This window comes from Cnephaeus nilssonii, assembly GCF_951640355.1.
Source record: "Cnephaeus nilssonii genome assembly, chromosome: 8".
Lineage (NCBI taxonomy): Eukaryota > Metazoa > Chordata > Mammalia > Chiroptera > Vespertilionidae > Cnephaeus > Cnephaeus nilssonii.
Genome location: NC_137079.1, coordinates 93,785,838 through 93,810,082, shown reverse-complemented (window position 1 = coordinate 93,810,082; position 24,245 = coordinate 93,785,838). Strand labels below are relative to the sequence as shown.

General features: G+C 39.6%; 1 protein-coding gene and 1 pseudogene across 2 annotated transcripts in view; one reads left to right on the top strand and one right to left on the bottom strand.

Annotated features, from left to right (window-relative positions):
- The first annotated feature begins 3,369 nt into the window (after window positions 1-3,369).
- On the top strand, window positions 3,370-3,781 carry LOC307104077 (annotated as a pseudogene). The gene has a single exon. The product of its transcript is annotated as an uncharacterized misc_RNA (transcript).
- Window positions 3,782-14,797: 11,016 nt separating this feature from the next.
- Window positions 14,798-24,245, bottom strand: part of LRRC63 (leucine rich repeat containing 63) — a gene marked incomplete at both ends in the record, with an annotated part of 124,883 nt that continues 115,435 nt past the window's right edge. The window contains one exon of the mRNA XM_079778720.1: window positions 14,798-14,954. Within this exon, the coding sequence (XP_079634846.1) occupies window positions 14,798-14,954 (157 nt within the window). The remainder of the gene's footprint in view (window positions 14,955-24,245) is intronic.

The window sequence follows — 24,245 nt, the reverse complement described above, 5'->3', positions numbered from 1 at the left end:
CTGAGTCTGGGTCAACTCCACCAAGACTGGGAGGCATAGCAGTATTATCCAATACACAGAAACAAACACAAAGAAACAACAAAAATGGGAAAATAAACAGGCCTCAAATAAATGAACAGGAAGAATATCATAAAAACAGATAAATGAAATGGAGGCAAGCAAGTTATCAGAAACAGTATAAATTAATGGTTTTTAGAATGATTGACAGTATGAAAAATAACATAGAAACCATGAAAAACAACCAGTCAGGAATGTAGAATGACAGGGCTGAAATAAAAAACATACTGGAAAGAATTAACAGTTGGTTAGAAGAAACAGAGAACTGGAGCAGAGAATTAAAAGACAAGGTAGAAAAAAGTCACTCAATCAGAGCAGCAAAAAGAAAAAATACTTAAAAACATGAGGACAATTTAAGGGAATTTTAGGGGAACATGAAATGGAACAATATCCACATTACAGAAGTAAGAGAGGGAGAAGAAAGTGAGCAAGGGATAGAGGACTAGTTTGAAGAAATAATGACAGAAAAATTTTCTAACATGGTGAAGGAAAAAGTCACACATGTTCAGGAAGCCCAGAGATCCCAATCAAGATAAAACCAAAAAGTGCACACCAAGACACATCATAATTAAAATGGCAAAATTTAAAGACAAAGAGAGAATATTAAAGGCAGCAAGAGAGAGATAGTCAGTTACCTACAAAGGAGCTCCCATAAGACTGTCACCTGGTTTCTTAACAGAAACACCAAAGGCAAGAAGGGACTGGCACAAAGTATTCACAGTAATGAAAAGCAAAGATCTGAAATCAAGACTACTCTAGAAAGACCACCATTCAAAATTAAAGGAGAAATAAAGAACTCCCCAGACCAAGAAAAAAAAAAAGAAAAAAAAAAGCTAAAGTGGTTTATTATCACCAAACCAGAGTTGGAAGAAATGTTAAAGGGACTGCTATAAGAAGAAGATTATATATATATATATATATATATATATATATATATATATATATATATATGCAATTTATCTGATATAAAGTTCAGAATAATGATGGCAAGAGAGAGACAGAGAGAGAAAAAAAACACACATAGGCATAAAGAATAAAATGGCAACAAATAGGTACCTACCATCTATCACTAATAACCACAAAAGTAAATGAATTACTCTAAATGAAAAAACATAGGGTAGCTGAATGGATAAGAAAACATGACCCATATGGCTAGCCAGTGTGATTCAGTGGTTGAGCATCAACCTATGAACCAGGAGGTCATGGTTTGATTTCTAGTCAGGGCACATGCCTGGGATTGCTCAGGAGGCAACTGATCAATGATTCTCATCATTGATTTTTCTATCTCTATATCTCCTTTCCTTTCTGAAATCAATAAAAATATATTTTAAAAAAAGAAAACATGACTAATATATATGCTATTTATAAGAGACCATCTCAGAACAAAAGACATACACAGGATAAAAGTGAAAAGATGGAAAACATTTTCCATGCAAATGGAGATGAAAAAATAAAAATAGGGGTAGCAATACTTATATCTGATAAAATACACTTCAAAACAAAGGCCATAAAAAAAGGCAAAGAAGACACTACATAATACTAAAGGGATCAATCCAACAAAAGGATATAACTCTGATAAACATATATGTACCCAATATAGGAGCACCTAAATATATCAAAAAGCTCTTGGAGGACTTTAAGGGAGAGATCAACAACAATACAGTCATAGCAGGAAACTTTATCACCCCACTGACCTCACTAGATAGATCATCCAGAAAAAAATTCAAAAAGGAAACAGAGACCCTAAATAACACACCAGATCAGATGGATTTTATTGATATCTATAGAATATTTTATCCCAAAGCAGTGAAATATACATTCTTCTCAAGTGCACAAGGAACATTCTCAAAGAAAGATTGCATGATAGGAAATAAAATAAGTCTTTAGAATTTCAAAATTAAAATCATATCAAGTATCTTCTCAGATCACAATGGCATGAAACTAGAAATTAAGTAAAAGAAAAACACTCAGTGCCCAACCAGTGCGGTTGAGCATCAACCTATGAACCAGGAGGTCACAGTTTGATTCCTGGTCAGGTCACATGCCTCGATTGCAGGCTTGATCCCCAGTAGAGGGCATGCAAGAGGCAGCAGATCAGTAATTTTCAGAGATTAAAAATGGCAGCAGAGTAAATGGATGCCACACTGACATTCTCCCAAGACCAAACTAGAATTACAACTAAAATACCCAAAAAGCCATCCTGAATAATCAACTGAAGAGTAGATGGAAAGAACCCTGATAATTAAGGACAGAAAGTGGAAACTATATGGAGACTGGTAGGGAGATCAGAAGTGCAAAAGGGCTGACTGGGCTCCCACAGACAGCAACTAAAGAACCAGAGGGATATCTCAGCTGTGGGGGGTTGCCACTGAAAACTCTGGGGTCTAACCCCAAGCTGGGCCCCACCCCCCAACAGAGAAACATGAGAACTGAGAAAGGTTCCTATGTAACATCAGGCTGCCAGGGAGAGATGGCTAGAAATTCAGGAGCCCTTTTAAAGGGCTAACACACAAGGTGTGCAGCCATTCACCTTGAGCTCTAGCAGAGGGAGGGAAGAGTGGACTGGAGCTGTGTGAACAGAAGCCAGAGTTGTGGGCTTTGGGGTTAGAGCTTGGAAGGCAGACATCAAGTTTTTCTTTGCTGAGTCATTCCTTCACAGTATGAAGGTCATCTTTCTCCGGCAAAACTTTGCTAACCAAATGGCTTTTGCCTGGGGGAAGGCAGTTTCCTCACACTATTGAAAAACCCTTTGCCATACTCTGTGGAGTTTCTGAGGCCCATTAAGAGCCTGAGAATAACAATTAGCCTCCTGGCAAAAGCAATAGCCCCACCCTGTAAGAAAACCTCTCACCACACCTGTGGACAATTGCCTGAGGCTACTTAAGACTGAATACAATTAGGCTGCAGGCAGAGGCAGGACTCTGGAGGTTTTGAGTCTTTGCTTGATCTAATTACTCAGAAACAGTGTTTGACACTGTCCTACACTGGAGATTGGGAGGCATAGCCGATCTAACTAATATGGAGTCACAAACCCAAACAGGCAGCCAAACTGGGGAGAAAAACAAAACAAACAAACAAACAAACAAAAGAAGAAGAGAATTCTCTAAGAAGGGCTAAATGAAATGGGGATAAGACTGGTTGCTCTGAAAAGCCATCTTTGCATTGCTCCTGTGTTTCCCTCTCTGCTTGCTGTAACCACCTCTGCCACGTGCCTCCTCCACCACTGCAGACTCTGGCAGCTTCTTCACCAGAGTCCTCCAACTCTCGCTTTAAAAAAAAATACGCTGCATAGGATCACTGGTGTGCCCCACCATGTCAGCCACGGCGTTGGACACCAGCTCTGAGATCGCTACCAAGGACTTGAAGGAGAAGAAGGAAGTTGTGGAGGAGGCAGAGAATGGAAAAGATGCACCTGCGAATGGGAATGCTAATGAGGAAAATGGGGAGCAGGAGGCTGACAATGAGGTAGATGAAGAAGAGGAAGTAGGAGGAGAGGAGGAGGAGGAAGAAGAAGAGGAAGGTGATCGTGAGGAAGAGGATGGAGATGAAGATGAGGAGGCTGAGGCAGCTAAAGGCAAATGGGCAGCTGAAGATGATGAGGATGACAATGTTGATACCAAGAAGCAGAAGACTGATGAGGATGACCAGACAGCAAAAAAAGGAAAAGCTAAACTTAAAGGCCTCTGTGACCTATTCACCCTCCACTTCCCATCTCAGAATCTAAATGTGGTCACCTTTGAGTAGAGATTCCCAACCACCCACCCACCGTGGGCAGCACCACCTTTAGATGACAGACACTCTCTCAAACCACAACATGAATTTGCAACAGGGGAGGAAAAAAGAACAAAAACTCCAAGGCCATGCTTTTTTTCTTAAAAGTACTTTAAAAAGGAAAATTTGTTTGTATTTTTTATTTACACCTTATATTTTTGTACATATTGCTAGGAGTCAGCCATTTCAAATGATCTTGGGATGACCAAACTAGCCTTTGGAGCATTCTCTGTCCTACTTCTGACTTTACTTGTGGTGTGACCATGTTCATTATAATCTCAAAGGAGAAAAAAAAAACCTTGTTAAAAAAAAAAAAAGCAAAAACAACAACAGAAAACCAATCTTATTCTGAGCATTCAGTAACTTTTTCAGTGCATGTACCTAGCTGTACTATAACAAGCATTCAGTGCATGTACCTAGCTGTACTATAAGTAGTTGGTTTGTATGAGATGGTTAAAAAGACCAAAGATTAAAAAGGTTTCTTTTTTTCCCTTTTTTTTTTGTCTATGAAATTGCTGTTTACTTATTTTTTTGGCCTGTTTTATGTATGTGTGAAACAATGTTGTCCAACAATAAACAGGAATTTTATTTTGCCAAGTTGTTCTAACAAACAAACAAACAAAAACAAAAAGAAAAAAGAAATGGAGATAAGCAATTTATCTGATATAGAGTTCAGAATAATGATGGCAAAGATGCTCAACAACATGAGAAAAGATATAGTAACTAAGAAGAAGGACATAACACTAATAAAGAACACAATGGAAGGAATACATAGAAGATTAGGGGAAACTAAGAATTGGATCAGTGAATTAGAAGACAGGGTAGAAAAAAAATCACTCAGAGAAGCAAAAACAAAAAACAATTAAAAAACAAGAGGACAGCTTAAGGGAGCTGTGGAACAATAAGAAACTAACAATATTCACATAATGGAACTGCCAGAAGGAGATGAAAGTGAACAAGGAATAGGGAAACTATTTGGAGAAATAATAGCAGAAAACTTACTTATCTGGTGAAGGAAAATGTCACACAAGTTCACCAGGCACAGAAAGTCCCAAGCAAGAGAGTCCCAAACAGGCCCACACCCAGACACATCAAAATTAAAATGCCAAAAATTAAAGACAAAGAGAGAATCTTAAAGGCAGCAAGAGAAAAGCAATTTGTTACCTACAAAGGAGCTCTCATAGGCTGTCAGCTGATTTCTCGTCAGAAACTCTACAGGCCAGAAGGGAATAACATGAAATATTCAATGTAATGAAAGCAATGACCTGAAACCAAGACTACTCTGTCCAGCAAAACTGTCATTCAAAATAGATGGTGAATTAAAGAGCTTCACAGACAAAAATGGCTAAAGGAGTTTATCACCACAAACCAGTACTGCAAGAAAAGCTAAAGGGACTGCTGGAATGAGAGCAAGAGAGAGAGAAAGAGAGAGAGAGAGAAAGAGAGAGATACCTAGGCATACAGAATTAAAATGGCAATAAATAAGTACCTATCAATAATAACCTTAAATGTAAATAGATTAAATGCTCCAATCAAAAGACATACAGTAGCTGAATGGATACAAAAACATGACCCAATTTTATGCTTTCTATAAGAGACCCTCCTCAGAACAAATGACTCACACAGGTTGAGAGTGAAGTGATGGAAAATTTTTTCCCATGCAAATGGAAACAAAAAAAAAGCTGGAGTAGCAATACTCATATCTGACAAAATAGATTTCAAAGTGAATGCCATCACAGGAGACAAAAACATTATATTAAAGGGATCGATCCAACAATAGGATATAACCCTGGTAAACATATATAAACTGTATCTCTCCCTTAAAGTCCTCTAGAAGATATTTATATATAGGAGCACCTAAATATATAAAAATATTCTAGAGGACTTTAAGGGAGAGATACAGTCATAGAGGATTATAACACACCACTGACCCACTGGATAGATCTTCCAGACAAACAATTAACAAGGAAACAGTGACTCTAAATGACACACTGGATCAGATGGATTTAATTTACACTTAAAGAATATTTCAACACAAAACTGGAAAATATACATTCTTCTCAAGTGCACATGGGTAATTTACAAAGATAGACCACATGCTAGGACACAAAACAAGTTCAAGAAGATTGAAATATCAAGCATCTTGTCAGATCACAATGGAATGAAATTAGAAATCAACTACAGTGAAAACACTCAAAAACATTCAAACACATGGAGGCTAATTGGCATGTTATTAAACAATGAATGAGATAAAGAAATAACTCAAAAACTTCCGGGTAACAAATGAAAATCAACACACAACAACCCAAAATCTCTGGGACACAACAAAAGCAGTCCTGAAGGGGAAGTTCATGGCACTACAGCCTACCTCAAAAAAAAAAAAAAAAAAAAAACACAAACAAACACAAAAACAATTAATAATAAATTATTTAACTATACATCTTAAAGAATTAGAAAGAGAACAATAAGAAAAGTCCAGAGTAAGTAGAAGGAAGGAAATAAAAAAGAATAGAGTAAAAATAAGTGACATAGAGACTAAAATAAGCAATGTAAAAATTAAATGAAAACAATAATTTGTTTTTTGAAAAGATAAACAAGATTGATGAACCATTAGCCAGACTCATCCTTAAACTAAGAGAGAGCACCCAAGTAAATAAAATCAGAAACAAAAGTGGGAAAGTAACAACTGACACCCCAGAAATACAAAGGGTTGTAAGAAAATACTATATTCAAACAAGCTGAACAATGTGAATGAAATGGGCAAATCCCCAAAAAAAAACACAATCTCCCAAAACTGAATCAGGAAGTATCAGAATAGCTGAATAGGCCAATATCAATTGATGAAATAGAAGCAGTAATCAAAAAACTCCCAGCGAACAAGAGACCAGGAATGGATGGCTTCACAGGAGTTTTACCAAACATTCAAAGAAGAACTAAAACCTATACTCCTAAAATTATTCAAAAAAATGCAAGAGGAAGGAACACTTCCAAGCTCTTATTCTGAGGCTAGCATTATCCTAATTCCAAAACCAGATAAAGACACTGGAAGAAAGAGAATTACAGGTAAATATTCCTCATGAACATAGATGCTAAAATTCTTAACAAAATATTAGCAAATTGGATCCAGCAATATATTAAAAAGTTCATACACCATGACCAAGTGGGATTTATTTAGGGGATACAAGGCTGGTAGAATATTTGCATATCAATAAATGTGATATACCACATAAACAAATTGAAAGACAGAAATCACATGATCATATCAATAGATTCAGAAAAAGCATCCGACAAAATCCAGCAGCCATTTTTGATAAAAACTCTCAGCAATGTGGGAACAGAGGAATAAAATCCTATATAATAAAAGGGTAATATGCAAATAGACTTAATGGTGGAATGACTGGCTGCTATGATGCACACTGACCACCAGGGGGCAGACGCTCAATGAGGATCAGGTGCTGCCCACTGGTGGTCAGTGTGCTCCCACAGCGGGTGTGCTGCTTAGCCACAAACTGGGCTGATGGCTGGTGAGTGCAGTGGTGGTGTCAGGAGCCTCTCCCATCTCCGCAGCGGCACTAAGGATGTCCGACTGATGGGCCTAAGCCATCAGTTGGACATCCCCCAATGGCTCCTGGACTGCTAAAGGGAGCAGGCCGGACTGAGGGGGGATTCCCTCCCCCTCCAGTGCACGAATGTCATGCACCAGGCCACTAGTCTTAACATAATAGAGGCCTTATATGAGAAACCTACAGACAAAAATCCTACTCAATGGTTAAACACTAATACCATTTCCCTTAAGAACAGGAACAAGATGGGGATGTCTGCTTTCATCACTCTTATTCAAATGGTACTGGAAATCCTAGGCACAGCAAGCAGTCAAGAAGAAAACATAAGGCATCCAAATATGAAAGGAAGAAGTAAGACTCTCGTTATTTGTAGATGATATGATATTGTACATAGAAAACCCTAAAGACTCCACCAAAAAAACTATTAGACTTAATGAAGGAATTTGGCAATGTACCAGTATACAAAATTAACACACCCCAAAATTGAAGGCTTTTTTATACACCAATAATGAATTCTCAGAAAGGGAAACTAAGTAAACAATCCCATTTACAATTACAACAAAAAAATTAAGATACTTGGAAATAAACTTAACCAAGGAAGTAAAAGACTTGTACTTGGAAAACTACTGGACATTGAAAAAATGGATAGAGGGAGATATAAACAAGTGGAAGAATATACTGCATTCATGGATTGGTAGAATTAACATCATTAAAATGTCCATACCACCCAAGGCAATCTACAGATTCAATGCAATCCCTATTAAAATACCAACAGCATATTTCACAGATCTAGAACAAATACTCCAAAATTGATATGGAACCAAAAAAGACCATGAATAGCCACAGCAATCTTGAAACAGAAGAACAAAGTTGGAGGAATCACAATACTAGGTATCAAGCTATATTCAGAGCCACAGTAATCAAAATAGCCTGGTACTGGCACAAGAACAGGCATATAGATCAACTAGAGGTCTAGTGCATGGATTTGTGCACTGGTGGGGTCCCTCAGCCTGGCCTTGGGGATTGAGCCAAAACCGGCTCTCTGACATCCCCTGAGGGGTCCTGGATTGTGATAGGGCAGTTCTCGGGTGACGCACCCCGGAATCAAGCTCCCTCCTCTCTGGTTCCAGGTACATCACTCAGGAACTGCAGCTGACAAGTCACTGCAGCTCGACAGCTCCTGCATTGAGCATCTGCCATTCTGGTGGTCACTGCATGTCATAGCTACTGGCCAGTCACATAAGCTTTTATATATATATATATATATATATATATACTAGAGGCCCAGTGCGCAAAATCGCACAAGACCCAGACCCTCACGCTGCAGGACCCCAGACTCCCTCTCACCACCACTGTGGGACCTCAAACTCCCTCCTGCCACCGCCCCGTACTCCCTCCTGCCACTGCTGCAGGACCCTGGACTCCCTCCTGCTGTCACTGTGGGAACCTGGACTCCCTCCTGCCACTGGTGCTGTGGGACCCCAGAGTCCTGCCCGCTGCCACCACGGGACCCAGAAGGTCCGCCCGCTGTGGGCACCGTGGGAACCAGAAGTCCCGCCCGCCACGGGTGCCGTGGGACCCAGAGCAGAGTCCCAGCCACCTACTGCTGGTGCCACAGGACCCAGAGCAGAGTCTTGCCCACTGGCACCATAGGACCCATCAATGCACCTCCTGGTGAGTCTGGATGTTTGGTCGTTCGGCAGTTTTGGTGTCTGACCACAGACGTTTTATAATTGAAACTAGTGGCCCAGTGCACAAAATTCATGCACTGGGTTGGTGGTGGGGGGGGGTTGTCCCTCAGCCCAGCCTGCACCCTCTCCAATCTGGGACCCCTCAAGGATGACCAACTGCTGGTTTAGGCCCGATCCCTGTCAGACAGCCCTCTCACAATCTGAGACTGCTGGCTCCTACCCACTCGCCTGCCTGATTGCCCCTAACCACTTATGCCTGCCAACCTGATCTTCCCATAACCACTCCCCTGCTGGCCTGATCAACCCCAACTGTCCTCCCCTGCTGGCCCGATTGCCCCCAACTGCCCTACCCTGCCAGGCCAATTGCCCACAACTGCCCTCCCCTGCCAGCCTTATTGCCTCCAACTGCCTTCCCCTGTAGGCCCAATCTCCCACAACTGCCATCCCCTGCCGCAACCCGACTCCTCTGCCGGGACCCGCCTCCTCCACACGAGGCAGTGGAGATGCTGGGACCGCGCCCCCCCCCCCCCCCCCCCGCACTACATGGAGCCACGGACCCCCAGGCCTCACTGCATGGAGCGGCTGCTGGGCCTCACCTCAACTGTGCACGTGGCCATCTTGTGGCGGCCATATTGTGGCAGCCATCTTGTGACGACATCGCACGCGAAGGCCACCTAGGCTTTTATTAGTATAGATATAGATGGTACAGAACAGAGACCCTAGAAACTGACCCAAGCCATTACACTCAATAAATATTTGACAAAGGACTTAAGAACTTACTGTGAAGTCAAGACAGTCTCTTCAATAAATGATGTTGGCAAATTTGGACAGACACATGCAAAAAATTGAAACTAGACCAGCAACTTATACCATATCCTATATAATATAAGAGAAACATATAAATTGACCATACCTCGGAGATGCCCACCAGCCAATCAGGAGTGAGTATGCAAATTAACCTGACAAAGATGGCGAGTTAATTTGAATACACAGGCTCCAGGCGGAGAGCAAAGCGGGAGAGCCAGCAGAGAGTAGAGCGGCTTGGGGAACTTGGCTCTCCAAGCCACCAGACAGAGAGCAGAGAGGGAGAGCTGGTGGCTAGGAGGACTTGGCAGAGCAGGAGGCCATGGGATGGAGACAGAGTAGGAAGGGAAAACCAAGAGCGTGGGGAGCACCAGGAATGCTGGTTATCATAATTCTGGTGCCAGATGGATCTCCTAGACACTAGAGCAAAGTAAGCCTGGAGCAAGTTATTGTTGTGGTGGAGGATGGAGGGAAAGCAAAGGTGAGAGACATAAGTAAAATCAGAATGTCTAGGAAAAATTAAATGGAAGATATCCTAAAACTTCCAGGAAATCTCCACCAATGAAGCAAAGAAAAAAATGCCTCTATGTTTCTGTGAGCAAAATACCAAACTGGGTTGGGGTCTCAGACAATTCGCTCATATGTTTGCAAAGATAGACAGAAACTACCGGATTGGAGAGGGCTCTCCTGAGGGCTCCCAGATTGGAGAGGGTGCAGGTCGGGCTGTGGGACCCAGCCCCTATGCACGAATCTTCGTGCACTGGGCCACTAATACAAAATAAATTCAAAATGGATAAAAGACTTATATGAAAGTCATGAAATCATAAGAATCCTAGAAGAAACCATAGGCAGCAAAATTTTAGACATCTCTTATAGCAATATATTTACAGATACCTCTCAAAGGAAACTAAGGGAAAAATAAACAAATGGGACTACATCAAAATAAAAAGCTGCGGCACAGCAAAAGAAACCATCAACAAAATAAAAAGGGAGCCAACTGTATGGGAGACCATTTTTGGCAATGATGCATCTAATAAAGCATTAGAATCCAAAATATATAAAGAATCCATACAATTTAGCAAAAGAGGGGCAAACAATTGAATAAAAAAATAGACAAAGGCCCTAAATAGACCCTTCTCCAAAGTGGACATATAGAAGTTCAAGAGGCATAGGAAGAAATGCTCAAAGTCACTAATCATCTGAGAGGTACAAATTAAAACTATAATGAAGTATCACCTCACATCTGTCAGAATGGCTGCCATCAATAAATGACAAGCGCTGAGGAGGATGTGGAGAAGTGGGAACCCTAGTGCATTACTGGTGGGAATGCAGACTGGTGCAGCCATTATGGAAAACAGTATGGAGTTTCCTCAAAAAATTACATATGGAACTGCCATATGATCCAGTGATCCCACTTTTGGGAATATATCCTATGAAACCCAAGACGCCAATCAGAAGGACTGTATGCACCTCTATGTTCATAGCAGCACAATTTACAATAGCTATGATCCAGAAACAGCCCAAGTGTTCATCAGGAGATTAGCGGATAAAAAACTGTGGTACATTTATACCATTGAATACTATGCAGCAGTAAAAAAAAAAAAAAAAAGGGCGGGGGGAATCTGGGAATCTCTTACCCTTTGAGACAGCATGAAGTGACCTGGAGAGTATAATGCTAAGTGAAATAAGCCAGTCAGAGAAAGATAAGTATCACATGATATCATATGTAGAATCAAATGAACAAAATAACCTGATGAACAGCCTGGATGGATTTGGAGATTATTATGCTGAGTGAAATAAACCAGTCATAGCAAGACAAATACCATATCTCACTTATATGTGGTATCTAAAGAAAAAATAAATTTATAAAATAAGTTGATAAACAAAATAGAACCAGAAATATGAATACATGGAACAGACTGACAGATCTCAGAGGGAAGAGGTTTGCAGGGGCTCTTGATAAAGTAAGGTGAAGATATTAGCCAAAGCATATACAGCAATGCCCATGGACACAGACAATGGTAAAGGCCAAGGGAGCGGAGGATCAGGGACTGGGTTAAGGTGGCCCTGGGGTAGGGGAGGATATTGGGAACATCTGTAATTACTACTGCAGCTTTTTTTTTGGTGGTGTTGTTTCCATTTGCATGGAAATTTTTCCCCATCCCTTCACACTCATCCTGTGTGAGTCTTGTTCTGAGGAGAGTCTCTTGTAGAAAGCATAAAATTGGGTCATGTTTTTGTATCCATCGAATGTCTTTGATTGGAGCATTTAATCCATTTACATTTAAAGTTATTATTGATAGGTACTTATTTATTGTCATTTTAATTCTGTATGCCAAGGTTTCTCCCTCTATTTCTTCTCATTTCAGCAGTCTCCTTAGCTTTTCTTGTAATGCTGGCTTGGTGGTGATAAACTCCTTTAGCCTTTTTGTCTGCGAAGCTCTTTATTTCACCATCTACTTTTGAATGATAGCCTTGCTGGATATAGTAATCTTGGTTTCAGATCCTTGCTATTCATTACCTTGAGTATTTATAGCTTATAGAGTTGCTGATGAGAAATCAGTTGATAGCCTTATGGGAGCTCCTTTGTAGATAAAAAATTCCTTTGCTCTTATTGCCTTTAAAATTCTTTCATTGTCTTTAAATTTTGGCATTTTAATTATGATGTGTCTGGGTGTGGGCCTGTTTGGATTCTTCTTGCTTGGGACTCTCTGTGCCCCAAACTTGTCTGAATTTTTCCTGCACCAGGTTAGGGAAGTTTTCTGCCATTATTTCTTCAAATATGTTCTCTATCACTTGCTCACTTTTTTCCCCTTCTGACACACTTATTATGTGAATATTGTTATGTTTCATGTTGTCCCACAGTTCCCTTAAGCTTTCCTCTTGTTTTTAATTTTTTTTTCTTTTCGGTTCTCTGATTGATTTTTTCTACCCTGTCTTCTAATTCACTGATCCAGTCCTCAGCTTCCCCTAATCTGCTGTGTTTTCCTTCCACTATGTTCTTTATTAGTGCTATGTCATTCTTTATTTTTGACTGTTGTTTTTTCATAGTTACTATATTGTTTCTCATGCTGTTGAGCATCTTTGCCATCATTATTCTGAACTCTATATCAGATCAATTTCTCATTTCCATTTTATTTATCTCTTCTCCTGGAGAATTCTCTTATTCTTTCATTTGGGGATTGTTTTTCTTCTCCCCATTTGGGTTTGTAACTATGTATGAGTTATATCCGCTATACCTCCCAATCTCTAGTGCAGGACAGTGTTAAATGCTGTTTCTGACTAATCAGATCAGGCAAAGACTCAAAGCCTCCAGAGTCCTGCCTCTGCTGGGCAGACTGATTGTATTCAGTCTTGAGTAGCCTCAGGCAATTGTCCACAGGTGTGGCAAGAGGTTTTCCAACAGGGTGGGGTAATTTTTTCTGCCTGAAGGCTAATTGTTATTCTCAGGCCCTTAATAAACCTCAGTAACTCCACAGGGTATGACAAAGGGTTTTCCAATAGGGTGGGTCAACTTTCTTTCCCCCAGGCAAAAACTGCCTGGATAGCAAAGGTTTGCCTGAGAAAGATGACTTCTGTGGCATGAGGGAATGTCTCAGCACAGGAAACTGGGGTTTCTGCCTTCCAAACTCTTACGCATAGCCTCCCACCCTGGCTTCTGCACATACACAACTCCATTCTGCTCTGCCCTTCCTCTGCTGGAGTCCAAGGTGAGTGGCTGCACTCTAAATTTTGTGTGTTGGCCCTTTAAGATGGTGCCTGCATTTCCAGCCTTCTCTCCCTGACAGACAGCAACCCTGCTGCTTTTCACAGCCAGATGTTATGTGGACATCTTTCTGAGTTCTGGGGCTCTCTGCTGGGGGTGGGGGAAGCTTGGGGATTAGATCCCAGAGTTCTCAGTGGCAACCCCCAACAGCTGAGATATCGCTTTAGAATTTTAGTTGCTGTCTGTGGGAGCCTGACCAGCCCTTTTGTGCTTCTGACCTTCCTACCAGTCTCTATGTGGTCTCCACTTTCCAACTTTGGTTATCAGGGTTCTCTCCTGCGAGTATTCAGTTTATTACTCAGGGTGGGTTTTTTGTATTTTAGTTTTAATTCCCGTTTAGTCCTGTGAGTGTGTCTGTGTGGAATTAATTTTTTGTTATTGTTAATCCTCACCTGAAGAGATTTTTTCCAATTATTTTTAGAAAGAATGGAAAGGAGAGAGGGAGGGGAAGAGAGAAAAAAAAATCATTGATGTGAGAGAGACAAATCAATTGGTTGCCTCCTGCATGTGCCCCTACCAGGGCCAGGGATGGAACCTGCAACCCAGGTATGTGCTCTTGACAGGGAACTGAACCTGTGACCCTTTTGTGTGGGAGCCAACATTCTAACCACTGAGCAACACCAGCCAGGGCTGGAAGTAAATTTTTATTCCCAGAAGCAATCTACAATTCAGATGATTGGCACTGGATAAATTTCCATAGAAATGCACAAATGTTGAAAACTTGGATACATCATGTTGAAGATACATGAGGCAAAACCCCAACTGATGACTTTGAAATGTTATCAGTTAGAATGGATGCATGAAAAGGCCAGTTTTAAGATATATCCTTTTTGCAGAGGGATATAACATTTATCTTTTTATAGTAAAAATTGTCTGAAATAAATTTTATAGATCTTCATTGAAATTCAAAAATCTTCATTAATCCTTCTTAACTAATAATTCTGCAAGAACTCCCTAACAATCACAAACTTTTATAAGGAGGTAGAATTACAAAGAAGATGCACAAAAGTATGAGAAGATGCTAATGTCTTCCATACAGAATCTGTACTCTCAAAGAAATGAATTGGTATTTACATAAACTTTAATGGCTTTTAAAGTGGAGTTCAAAAATCATTGTATGATCATCAACTCAGAATTTAGAGTTACTACAAGGAACTGTTTTCAAGTACTTCTCTGTAGCAGGAAGAAGAACAGACATGAAACATAACAGGAAGGTGTGTTGCTCCAAAAACATTGCAGGATTGGATGACACGATAACCTTCATCAAACTGAGGACCATAACACCATTCACATCTGGATGTGCTGTAATGAAATAAACATTAAATCAATATTAAGTAAATTTCTACTAAAGAAAGGACATTTTGTTGATGCTATGTAAGACTCAATGTAATAGAAACTATGATTTTTACCATCATTGAGCTTACCATATAATTGAGGAGCTAAGACAGATACAAGTGAACCATTACAAGTTAGTAGATATGTGTGTATAAAACAACCTTTTTTTTTTGAAATAAAAAAATATAGATTCATAGTAAGAAAACATTCTAAAGATAGATTCCAAATGAAAAACAGTAATTATCTTTGGACAGTGTAATCACAGGTAATTCTAAATTTCTTCATAAAGTTTTTCTATAATAAATGTTATTTATATAATTCAAAAATATGTTATTTTAAAAATAGAGGGATTAACATAAACTAGTGTAGAATTAGTGTCCATATATATTTTTAAATGTTCACAAGTCAGTTTTTTTAAAAGGACATTAACACATTAACACTGGCACGTGAACAGACTATTCACAGAAGAAGAAACCTGAATATCCAGAGAACATGAGAAGCTTGTTAATCTCATTAGTGATCAGAGAATAAAAACAAACTAGCACAGACATACCATTCCATAATAATCACATGGGCAAAATGCAAAAGTCAGACAGTGCAAAATTTGATCCAGATGAGACCATCAGGGACTCTCACAATTTCTTGGTAGCATATAAATTGGTATGATCATGTTGGAGCGCAATTTGACAATTTCTATGTAAGTTGAAGATACACATACCCTAGAACCTAGAGACACTTGCCAATTTAGATAAGGAGATGTGTTTTAAAATCATTATTGTTGACTTCTTAGTAATAGTAAAATTGGAACCAATTCAAGTGTTCACCAGCAGGAGAAAGAATGAATAGCTTAGAAATATTCAATCTGAGGAAAACTATACAGGAGTTAATGAACTAAATTTATATAAAATCAATATGGCCAAATCTTAAAAATGTTTAGAATAAAAAAACAAGTTGAAGAATGACATATTTTTTGATATTTACATGACATGTAAAGCATAAAGACTACATATTTGTTAGAGGGTTCTTCTGACATAAAACTGTTTAATTTATTGCAGATGTCAACTGGGTGTCCTAAAATCAATTCAATTAAATTTTGACACTAATTACTGAGAGTAAGTGCCAGACTCCACAGGCTTAAGAGCTCAGTCCTACAATATTGCCCTCACTTAATATACAGTGACCAGTATGGGTTCCCCAGGTTATCCACATTTTTCTCCACTTGGCTACAAATTAGGAGTTCCAGCGATGCCCCTTTACCAGGTTTGATAATTTGTTATAACAACTCAAGATTCTGGAAAATGCTGTACTTATTATTAGAGTTTAATATAAAGGATACCAATGAGTAGCCAAAGGAAGTTAGGCCTGCAAGATGCCGGGAACCAATTCCAACATGTCATAATTACAAGAGTTTCATCAAAAGGTTGGTGAAGCTTGTGGGGCTCAATAAGAGCTGAGCCACATATGTGATTACCTGTTGGAATGGCTGGAAAGGCACTTCCCCCAAACCTGAACAGGATTGTTTACTGCCAGACAGCTCAGGGCATTTTAATCTGCATGTTATTGCCTCCTGTTGGCCAAACACCTGAACAGCGGTAGGCTATTCCCCAATCTGACAACGCTTCTGTAAACCCTACCCTTTGAAACCCTACCCTTTGAAGTGTATTATCTCCACCTTGCCTTAGGACAATTTGTGTTAATAACTAGCACGAGATCCTGAGTCAAGGGGTAGTCTTTAGCTCCTTTAGCTGAAGCTCCTCTGACCCCCAATGCCTTTCAAAACTATCTTTCATCTTTGGACTCCTTCTTGAATCTATGCACAGCCCTTTCTCCAGATTGCTGAACCCTTCGTAATGCTGGGACAAGAAACCCAGCATTAATGGATGCCCACCCAGGCGCACCAATATTAATGGCGACCCGAACTAGAGCTACTTCCTGACCCTGTAAACACCAACATTAATGGTGCACTTCTGGAGAAAGAAGGATTCACCTGAGCGAAAACAACACCGGGATGGTGGTAAGATTAACTATGCCTAGAGCCCAAGTCAGCTTTGGAACCCCTCGGATCTGCAAGTGCGTGAGTTATACTTTGTGTTTAAGTCAGATTATTATGGGGAAAAATTTGGTCAATAGGCAAAATTATAAAGAAATTGGAATATCTAAAGGTACTTTTTAAAATTAGGCTGAAAAAAGAGTGCCTGGTCATCTTTAATGTGGTTTCTTGTTCAAATTAAAATCTTAATTTGTATTTGGAATCTAAAATCTGTAATAAGAAATGAAACCCACTGGCGAAACCGCCTCTGGTGCAGAGAGATTCAAAGGCGGCAGGAGAGGGCAGAGTTTTCAGCTCTCCCGCAATAAGATTACTCAATATTTTGTTTAAAAATTATAGAAGAGAGAGAAACCAAGATGGCGGCATAGGTAAACACCTAAACTGCTGCCTCGCGCAACAATTTCAAAACTACAACTAAAAGACAAAACATCTATCACCCAGAACCACCGGGAAGCTGGCTAAGTGGAAGTTCTACAACTAGAAGGAAAGAGAAAAGAGCATTGAGATGTGCACAAGTGCTGAAAAGCTGAGGTACAGAGGCACACGAATCGGGCTGGCAGAAGGTGTCTGGGTGAGCTGCTTCTTTCAACCCGAAGGGAGACAAGCTCCCGATTACTCTGAACTCCAGTTTCTGGGGAGAGGCTGGGGACCCAAACTCCTACTGGGAGAAGCTGGACTGTCTACCATAGGGTCAGAAAGTGAGGGCGGCTTTCTTGCAGAGGTGCTCCCAGCAATCATTGTTTACTGCGCTGGGGTGTGGGACGTGGGGACTTGAAACACGGAGATGCAGAGACAGCTGACTGGCAGCCATCGCTGTTTGCCACACCCTAGCCTAGTGACTCCCTGAGACCCCGGCCTGCACAATCTACAAACCCACTCAAGCTCCACGCAGCAGCTTTTGCATATAAATGGCCTGCCCTTTCACAGCTTAACCAAACAAACTGCAGCTCTGGTCAGACAGCTCCAAAACCTCCAAACCCCAAGCAAAGAGGAGAGAACTGTAATTCTCGCTGTAGCTCCTGCTGGGTGGCCTCAGACAGTAGCTGACCTGCAACCCATTGGAGAACCAGAAGCTAGTGTATCTAGTGGTCAGTGAGAAACGACACCAGATTTCAACTACTCACATCCATAAGTGACACATTCAAGAGGCAGACTCAGTGAGCACCAAAGCCCCACTGAAGCAAGTCCTGCCCCATAAGGGTGTCTCCAGCACAGCAGTTCTTTCATTATAGACACAACAGGTCCTCACAGCCAATTGGCCTGGAGGTCAATTCCTCCCAGTGACACCAACAACAATCAAGACTTAACTACAACAAGGCTGTACACAGTCCACAAAGGAGTGCAACCAAGAGAGTCCACCTCAGGTAACTGGGAGGCTGACCAACTGGCCCATATAGAACACCTAGCACACAAAGCCACCCTACCAACTTAGGGAAGCAGCGAAAATGTGGAGACAAAGAAACAGATCACAAATGAAAGAAATGGAGGAAAACAAACAACTGGATATAGAGTTCAAAACCATGGTTATAAGGTTTTCAAGAATTTCCTAGAAAAGGCTGATAAATTCAACAAGACCCTCGAGGATATGAAAAAGGACCAACTAGAAATTAAACATACACTGACTAAAATAAAAAATATTATACAGAGACCCAACAACAGACTAGAGGAATGCAAGAATCAAGTCAAAGATTTGAAATACAAAGAAGCAAAAAACACTCAACTGGAAAAGCAAAAAGAGAAAAGATAGTGTAAGAAGCCTCTGGGACAACTTCAAGCATACCAACATCAGAATTATGGGGGTGCCAGATGAAGAGAGAGAGCAAGATACTGAAAACCTATTTGAAGAAATAATGCCCGAAAACTTCCCCCACCTGGTGAAAGAAATAGACTTACAAGTCCAGGAAGTGCACAGAACCCCAAACAAAAGCAATCCAAAGAGGACCACACCAAGACACCTCATAATTAAAATGCCAAGGGCAAAAGACAAAGAGAGAATATTAAAAGCAGCAAGAGAAAAACAGTTAATTACCTACAAGGGAGCACCCATACAATTGTCAGCTGATTTCTCAACAGAAACTATGCAGGCCAGATGGGAGTGGCAAGAAATATTCAAAGTGATGAATAGCAAGAACCTACAACCAAGATTACTCTACCCAGCAAAGCTATCATTCAGAATTGAAGGTCAGATAAAGAGCTTCACAGACAAAAAAAAACTAAAGGAGTTCATCACCACCAAACCAGTATTATATGAAATGCTGAAAGGTATTCTTTAAGAAGAGGAAGAAGAAGAAAAAAGTAAAGATAAAAATTATGAACAACAAATACATATCTATCAACAAGTGAATCTAAAAATCAAGTGAATTAAAAATCTGAGGAACAGAATAAACTGGTGAATATAATAGAATCAGGGGCATAGAATGGGAGTGGATTGATAATTCTCAGGGGAAAAGGGTGTGGGGTTACGGAAAGAGACTGGACAAAAATCGTACACCTATGGATGAGGACAGTGGGGGGGAGGTAAGGGCAGAGGGTGGGGTGGGAACTGGGTGGAGGGGAGCTATGGGGGGAAAAAGGAGAAACAATTGTAATAATCTGAATAATAAAGATTTATTAAATTTTAAAAAAAGAAATAACAATTGTCAGGAAAAAAATTATAGAAGAACTCGCTGGGAAATGCAAATTTTGGCTAAGGTCACCTTGGGTGCTAGTTATTACTTTGGAAAGTGAAAAAGAAAAAAATTTAAAATCTGTCTTTATCTATTAAGCATGAAAAGAAACATGGCCAGATCTGTTACTGATGCTTCCCCCAAAGCAAGCAAGATGTGGGGGAAGGGAGACACATGGCAAGGTAATATGAATGCCCACTCTCCCAGTATGCTAATTTAAAGCCTCCTTCTTGCCATAAAAAATTTAGCTTCAGAGGGATGGCAGATTTGGCCCAGGGAAAAATCCTGGCTAGGTTCCAGCAGCAAGATTGGCATTTCCATATTAAAGAGTAGTTTTTAAAATACTATTGAACCATGTTAAAAAGTTAACTTTAAGGCCTTCAAGAAAATCAGTAAATTGTCACAAAAAAATTCGCCAAAGAAAATGCTTTAGAATAATTATAATTGACTCTAGAATCTCAAAGAAATTTGAAATATAGATAAATAATGTATTAATTATAAAGATCTAAGTATCCTAGGAAGGCTGGCTACGCCCTTTGTTAATAAAGAAGGCTGGTCGCCCTTCCCCCAGCAGACAGGTAGGCCAGTTTCCCTCCAGTAGCCATCTTTAAGAAGGAATGTGACAATTTTGCATTTGAATGGCTACAAGTTTGCTTCTGGACTTCCCCCAGCAGAAAAAATTATGGTCATTTTAAAAAGTCAAGCAGCTAGGCTGAGCCTGTTTTGCCAGCCTCAAGCATGGTTTTCCAGAGCCACTGGAAACTTAAAGACTTTGAGGTTTACTAAAGCAAATGATAAAAACTTGTTCAATCATCTGAATTTGCCTCATGAAAAATCTAGAGGACAGAATTGAATCTATTGATTGATTATGTCTTGTGTTTTTGAAATTTATTCTTAAGCATACAAAGTATTATTAATCAAAGAACTGCTAAATATTTGACTTGCCAGCTCTAAAAGTTCTAAGTTCAAATTAAATTGGGAGAAATTATATAATTATGGTAACTAAATGCCTAAAGTATAGAAATTTGTTTTTGAAAAGAAAAAAATGTTGTGTTTTCTCTGAAAATTAGGAATTTAAAATGTTTTTTTATTGGTCTAGTTAAATAAGAGGATTAATTCTGTGATCCCAACCAAAATTTTTAATACAAAAGACAGTTAAGATTTAATTGATATCTTAAGATAATTATAAAAAACATTATAATCTTTAAATCATATATATACTAGAAGCCCAGTGCATGATTTAATCATGCACGTGTAAGCTGTCTGTCTGCTGGTCGGCAGCTCCGAAGTCCCTGGGCCCCTAGGGCGAGGCGGGGCGGGGGCGTGGTCCTCCTGGGGCCAGAGCCCAGGCCCGTGTCTTGCCTTTGCCTCCCGCCCAGGAAGGCTGGGGCCACCGCCACGTGCTCCTGCGGCCCAACTGCCGCCAGACTCCTCCCCGGGGAGCCGCGCCGCCCGCCCCCCCCCTCCCCCCCCCCCCCCCCCCCCGCCGCCTCCAAACCTCCAAAACGCTGGCTCGCTGCCCCAGAGGCCTGTCTGTGCCGCAGCACAGCCATGACACAGACGCTGAGCTCGCGTCGCCGCTGGCCACGCGAGCTCAGCGTCCTGCCGGCCCAATCACCACCCCAGCCACCCCAAGTCCCGCCCCCTGTGTCTCCCGCTGGCCCAATCGTGGGCGTAGCGGAGTGATGGTAATTTAAATATTACCTTTTTATTATGTAAGATATGTATATATGTATATGTATATATGTATATGTATATGTGTGTGTGTGTGTATATATATATATGATGTTTTTTCCAAGTTAAATTTCAAGGCTATAACCGAAGGATGATTTTTCAGAAAACTCCAAGGGCCTGGAGTAAATAAAAAATTTTGTTCTCTCTTCTTAAAGAAAATTTAACTGATCTAATATACTTGAAATTGCATGGAAAGTTTTGTCAAATAAAAATTAATAACTATATTTTACTTATAAATGTTATGAAGGTTATGGCCTCTAACAAGGACAAAATGGAGTAACTAAATATTTCTTTAAATCCAACAGAGGAAATTTAAAATGACAAAAAGCCTCTAGCCACTACCTGCATTTTTAAATAGGCTGGAGGTGGGGCAGCATAAAAGTTTACTGAATTTACTTGCTTTGCTTTTTAATTAAAGATACCTATTTAAATTACTTTATAAATTAGCTTTTTAAAATATAATCAAGGTCTTATATAAATTAAGTTATATGAAAAGCCAATATTTTTATAAACAATTAAATTCTAATAAAGCCACCAGAAACAGCTAGTGAAATTTCTGTTTGACTGCAATATAATTTTGACTGTCTATCTTTTAGGGATTTTGGTTTGCTCTTCCCTTGTTTATTGTGAGAATAAACAAACCTTCTTTTCTGTCAAAGAACAGGTTAGACAGCCGCCATGTTGGCCACATGGCTTGCCGCTCCCCTGGGGGCCACCATCTTGAAACAGCAAAGGCCAACCCCTCCCTTTCAATTAGCCAATATCTTTGCAAGCAATTTGATTAAGTGTTCTAAGAAAGTTACTGAGACCTCCCATGATCCCTCTGTATATGCAAATAAGCCTAAGGGGATACTCTTTTAAAATATAATTGTAAATTTAATAAAAAGGAGAAAATTTGAAAATTTTGAAATCTCTTCCACTAATATTTACAGGTTAAACTAAGATTGTTAAAGTGTTAAATCTGACAGTAAAATAGTAGTCAACTTTATTGTAATGGGAGTGCTTGCAATATGGTTATTCGGCCTTATGAGTCAGCTTCAAGCAGCAGCCCTGTAGGTTGCTTGGTGTAAAGAAAGACAAATATTTTTAAATGAAACTCTCTGTAGCCTGAAAATTATTTTGGAAGGAAATAAAGAGAGGTTTCCTTCAAACATAAAAAAAACAACAACCTGTAACTAAAAGTCAATATATTTGGCCTGTTAAAGAAAAGTAAATAACTTGCATTTTTCCTCTCTGACAAAGTTTATGTGAAGTTACTCAAGTGAAGTTAAGATTTTTTAAAGAGAAGAAATGGGGCGGGGGGAATAGATATAGAGGTAAAGAACCATTGAACAGACTGTCATAGTACAGCAGGAAGGCAGGGGAGGTTGGGGGTGGGGGCACTGTAAGAGATCAACTGAAGGACTTGTATGCATGCATATAAACATAACCAATGGATACAAGACACTGGGGGCGGGGGGGGGGGAGGCAGGTGAAGGCATATGCTGGGCAGGTAGAGGAGGTCAAGGGGGGAAAAAAGGAGACATATGTACTACTATTTGTAATACTTCAAACAATAAAAAAATAAAAATAAATAATTTAAAAAATTAACCTTATTTTAGACTACTTTAAACTGGCTAATTGAAATAAATGAATATTCAAGAAAACTTAATTATACTGGACAAATAACTGTTCCTGAAGTATTAACTAAATTTTTTACTGATGGTTCATCTCATAGTAAAATTGCTTAACATGCAATGAATCCAAAGCAGTCATATTTTTGTGCAAAAAAATTAAGATATCAAGACTGCATTGCAAAATTTCCAAAAAGCCTCCTAATATTTAAATTAAAAAATGGGGGGATAGTAGAATCATATCCTGTAAGGAGATGTATCCTGTAAGTAAATTACATCAAGAAAATTTTTACTTTGAAAATTGATTTTCATGTGTAATACTGATAGCAAGACACCCATGAAAAATCACATGGTGTCAAAATAAGCAAAAGAAAAATCGTTTGACCAAAAATAAAAAGTTCCCAAATCTAATTTTACAGAAAAGATTCCTTTATTAACCTTTGGTCGAGAATATGTTTGTGTATTTCCAGAAAACTCCAAGCCCCTGTGGATTCCTGAAACAACGGATCCCAGAGAGGAACTGACAGGACTGCTCCTGCCACAGAAATAGCAGTGGCCCCCAAGAACAGAGGAGAAATAATTCAGAAATGAAGATAGTGAAGGTCAAACCTGCATTGTCACCATTTGTCCACCATCCAGAACTGAAATATCATTGCTGACATGTACACATAAGGAACTGTTGAAATTGGGACTCAAAGAACTGTTGGCCCAGAAAGAAACTGACTGCACGCTAATTCCTTTAATGCCTGACAGCAATTTAAAGGGACATGATAGAACTCTGTCCTTTCCATTGAATTTAAAAAATTTAAAACATACATTCTTGTTAAATTTAAAAAATCAAAAAGGGTGATATGCTAATATATATATATACATATATATATATATATATATACATATATATATCTATATATATATATATATATATATCATAGCGACTGGTCAGATATATGTTAGCATATTAGATAATATGTTAGCATATTAGCCTTTTATAAAGATAGACAATGGGCTCCTATCAATACTACCTGAATTTATGCAAGTAAGATGGCTCGTGGGGGCCTCTAGATAGCTTCAGGGTAGGGAATGGTTGCCAGAAGATCAAGCTTTGATTAGAAGGTTGGGCATCCATTAGCAATAGTCTTGAAGGCAGGAGTCTCCATACCAATGGAGTTGCAGTGTGCCACTCTCCAGGCACCGG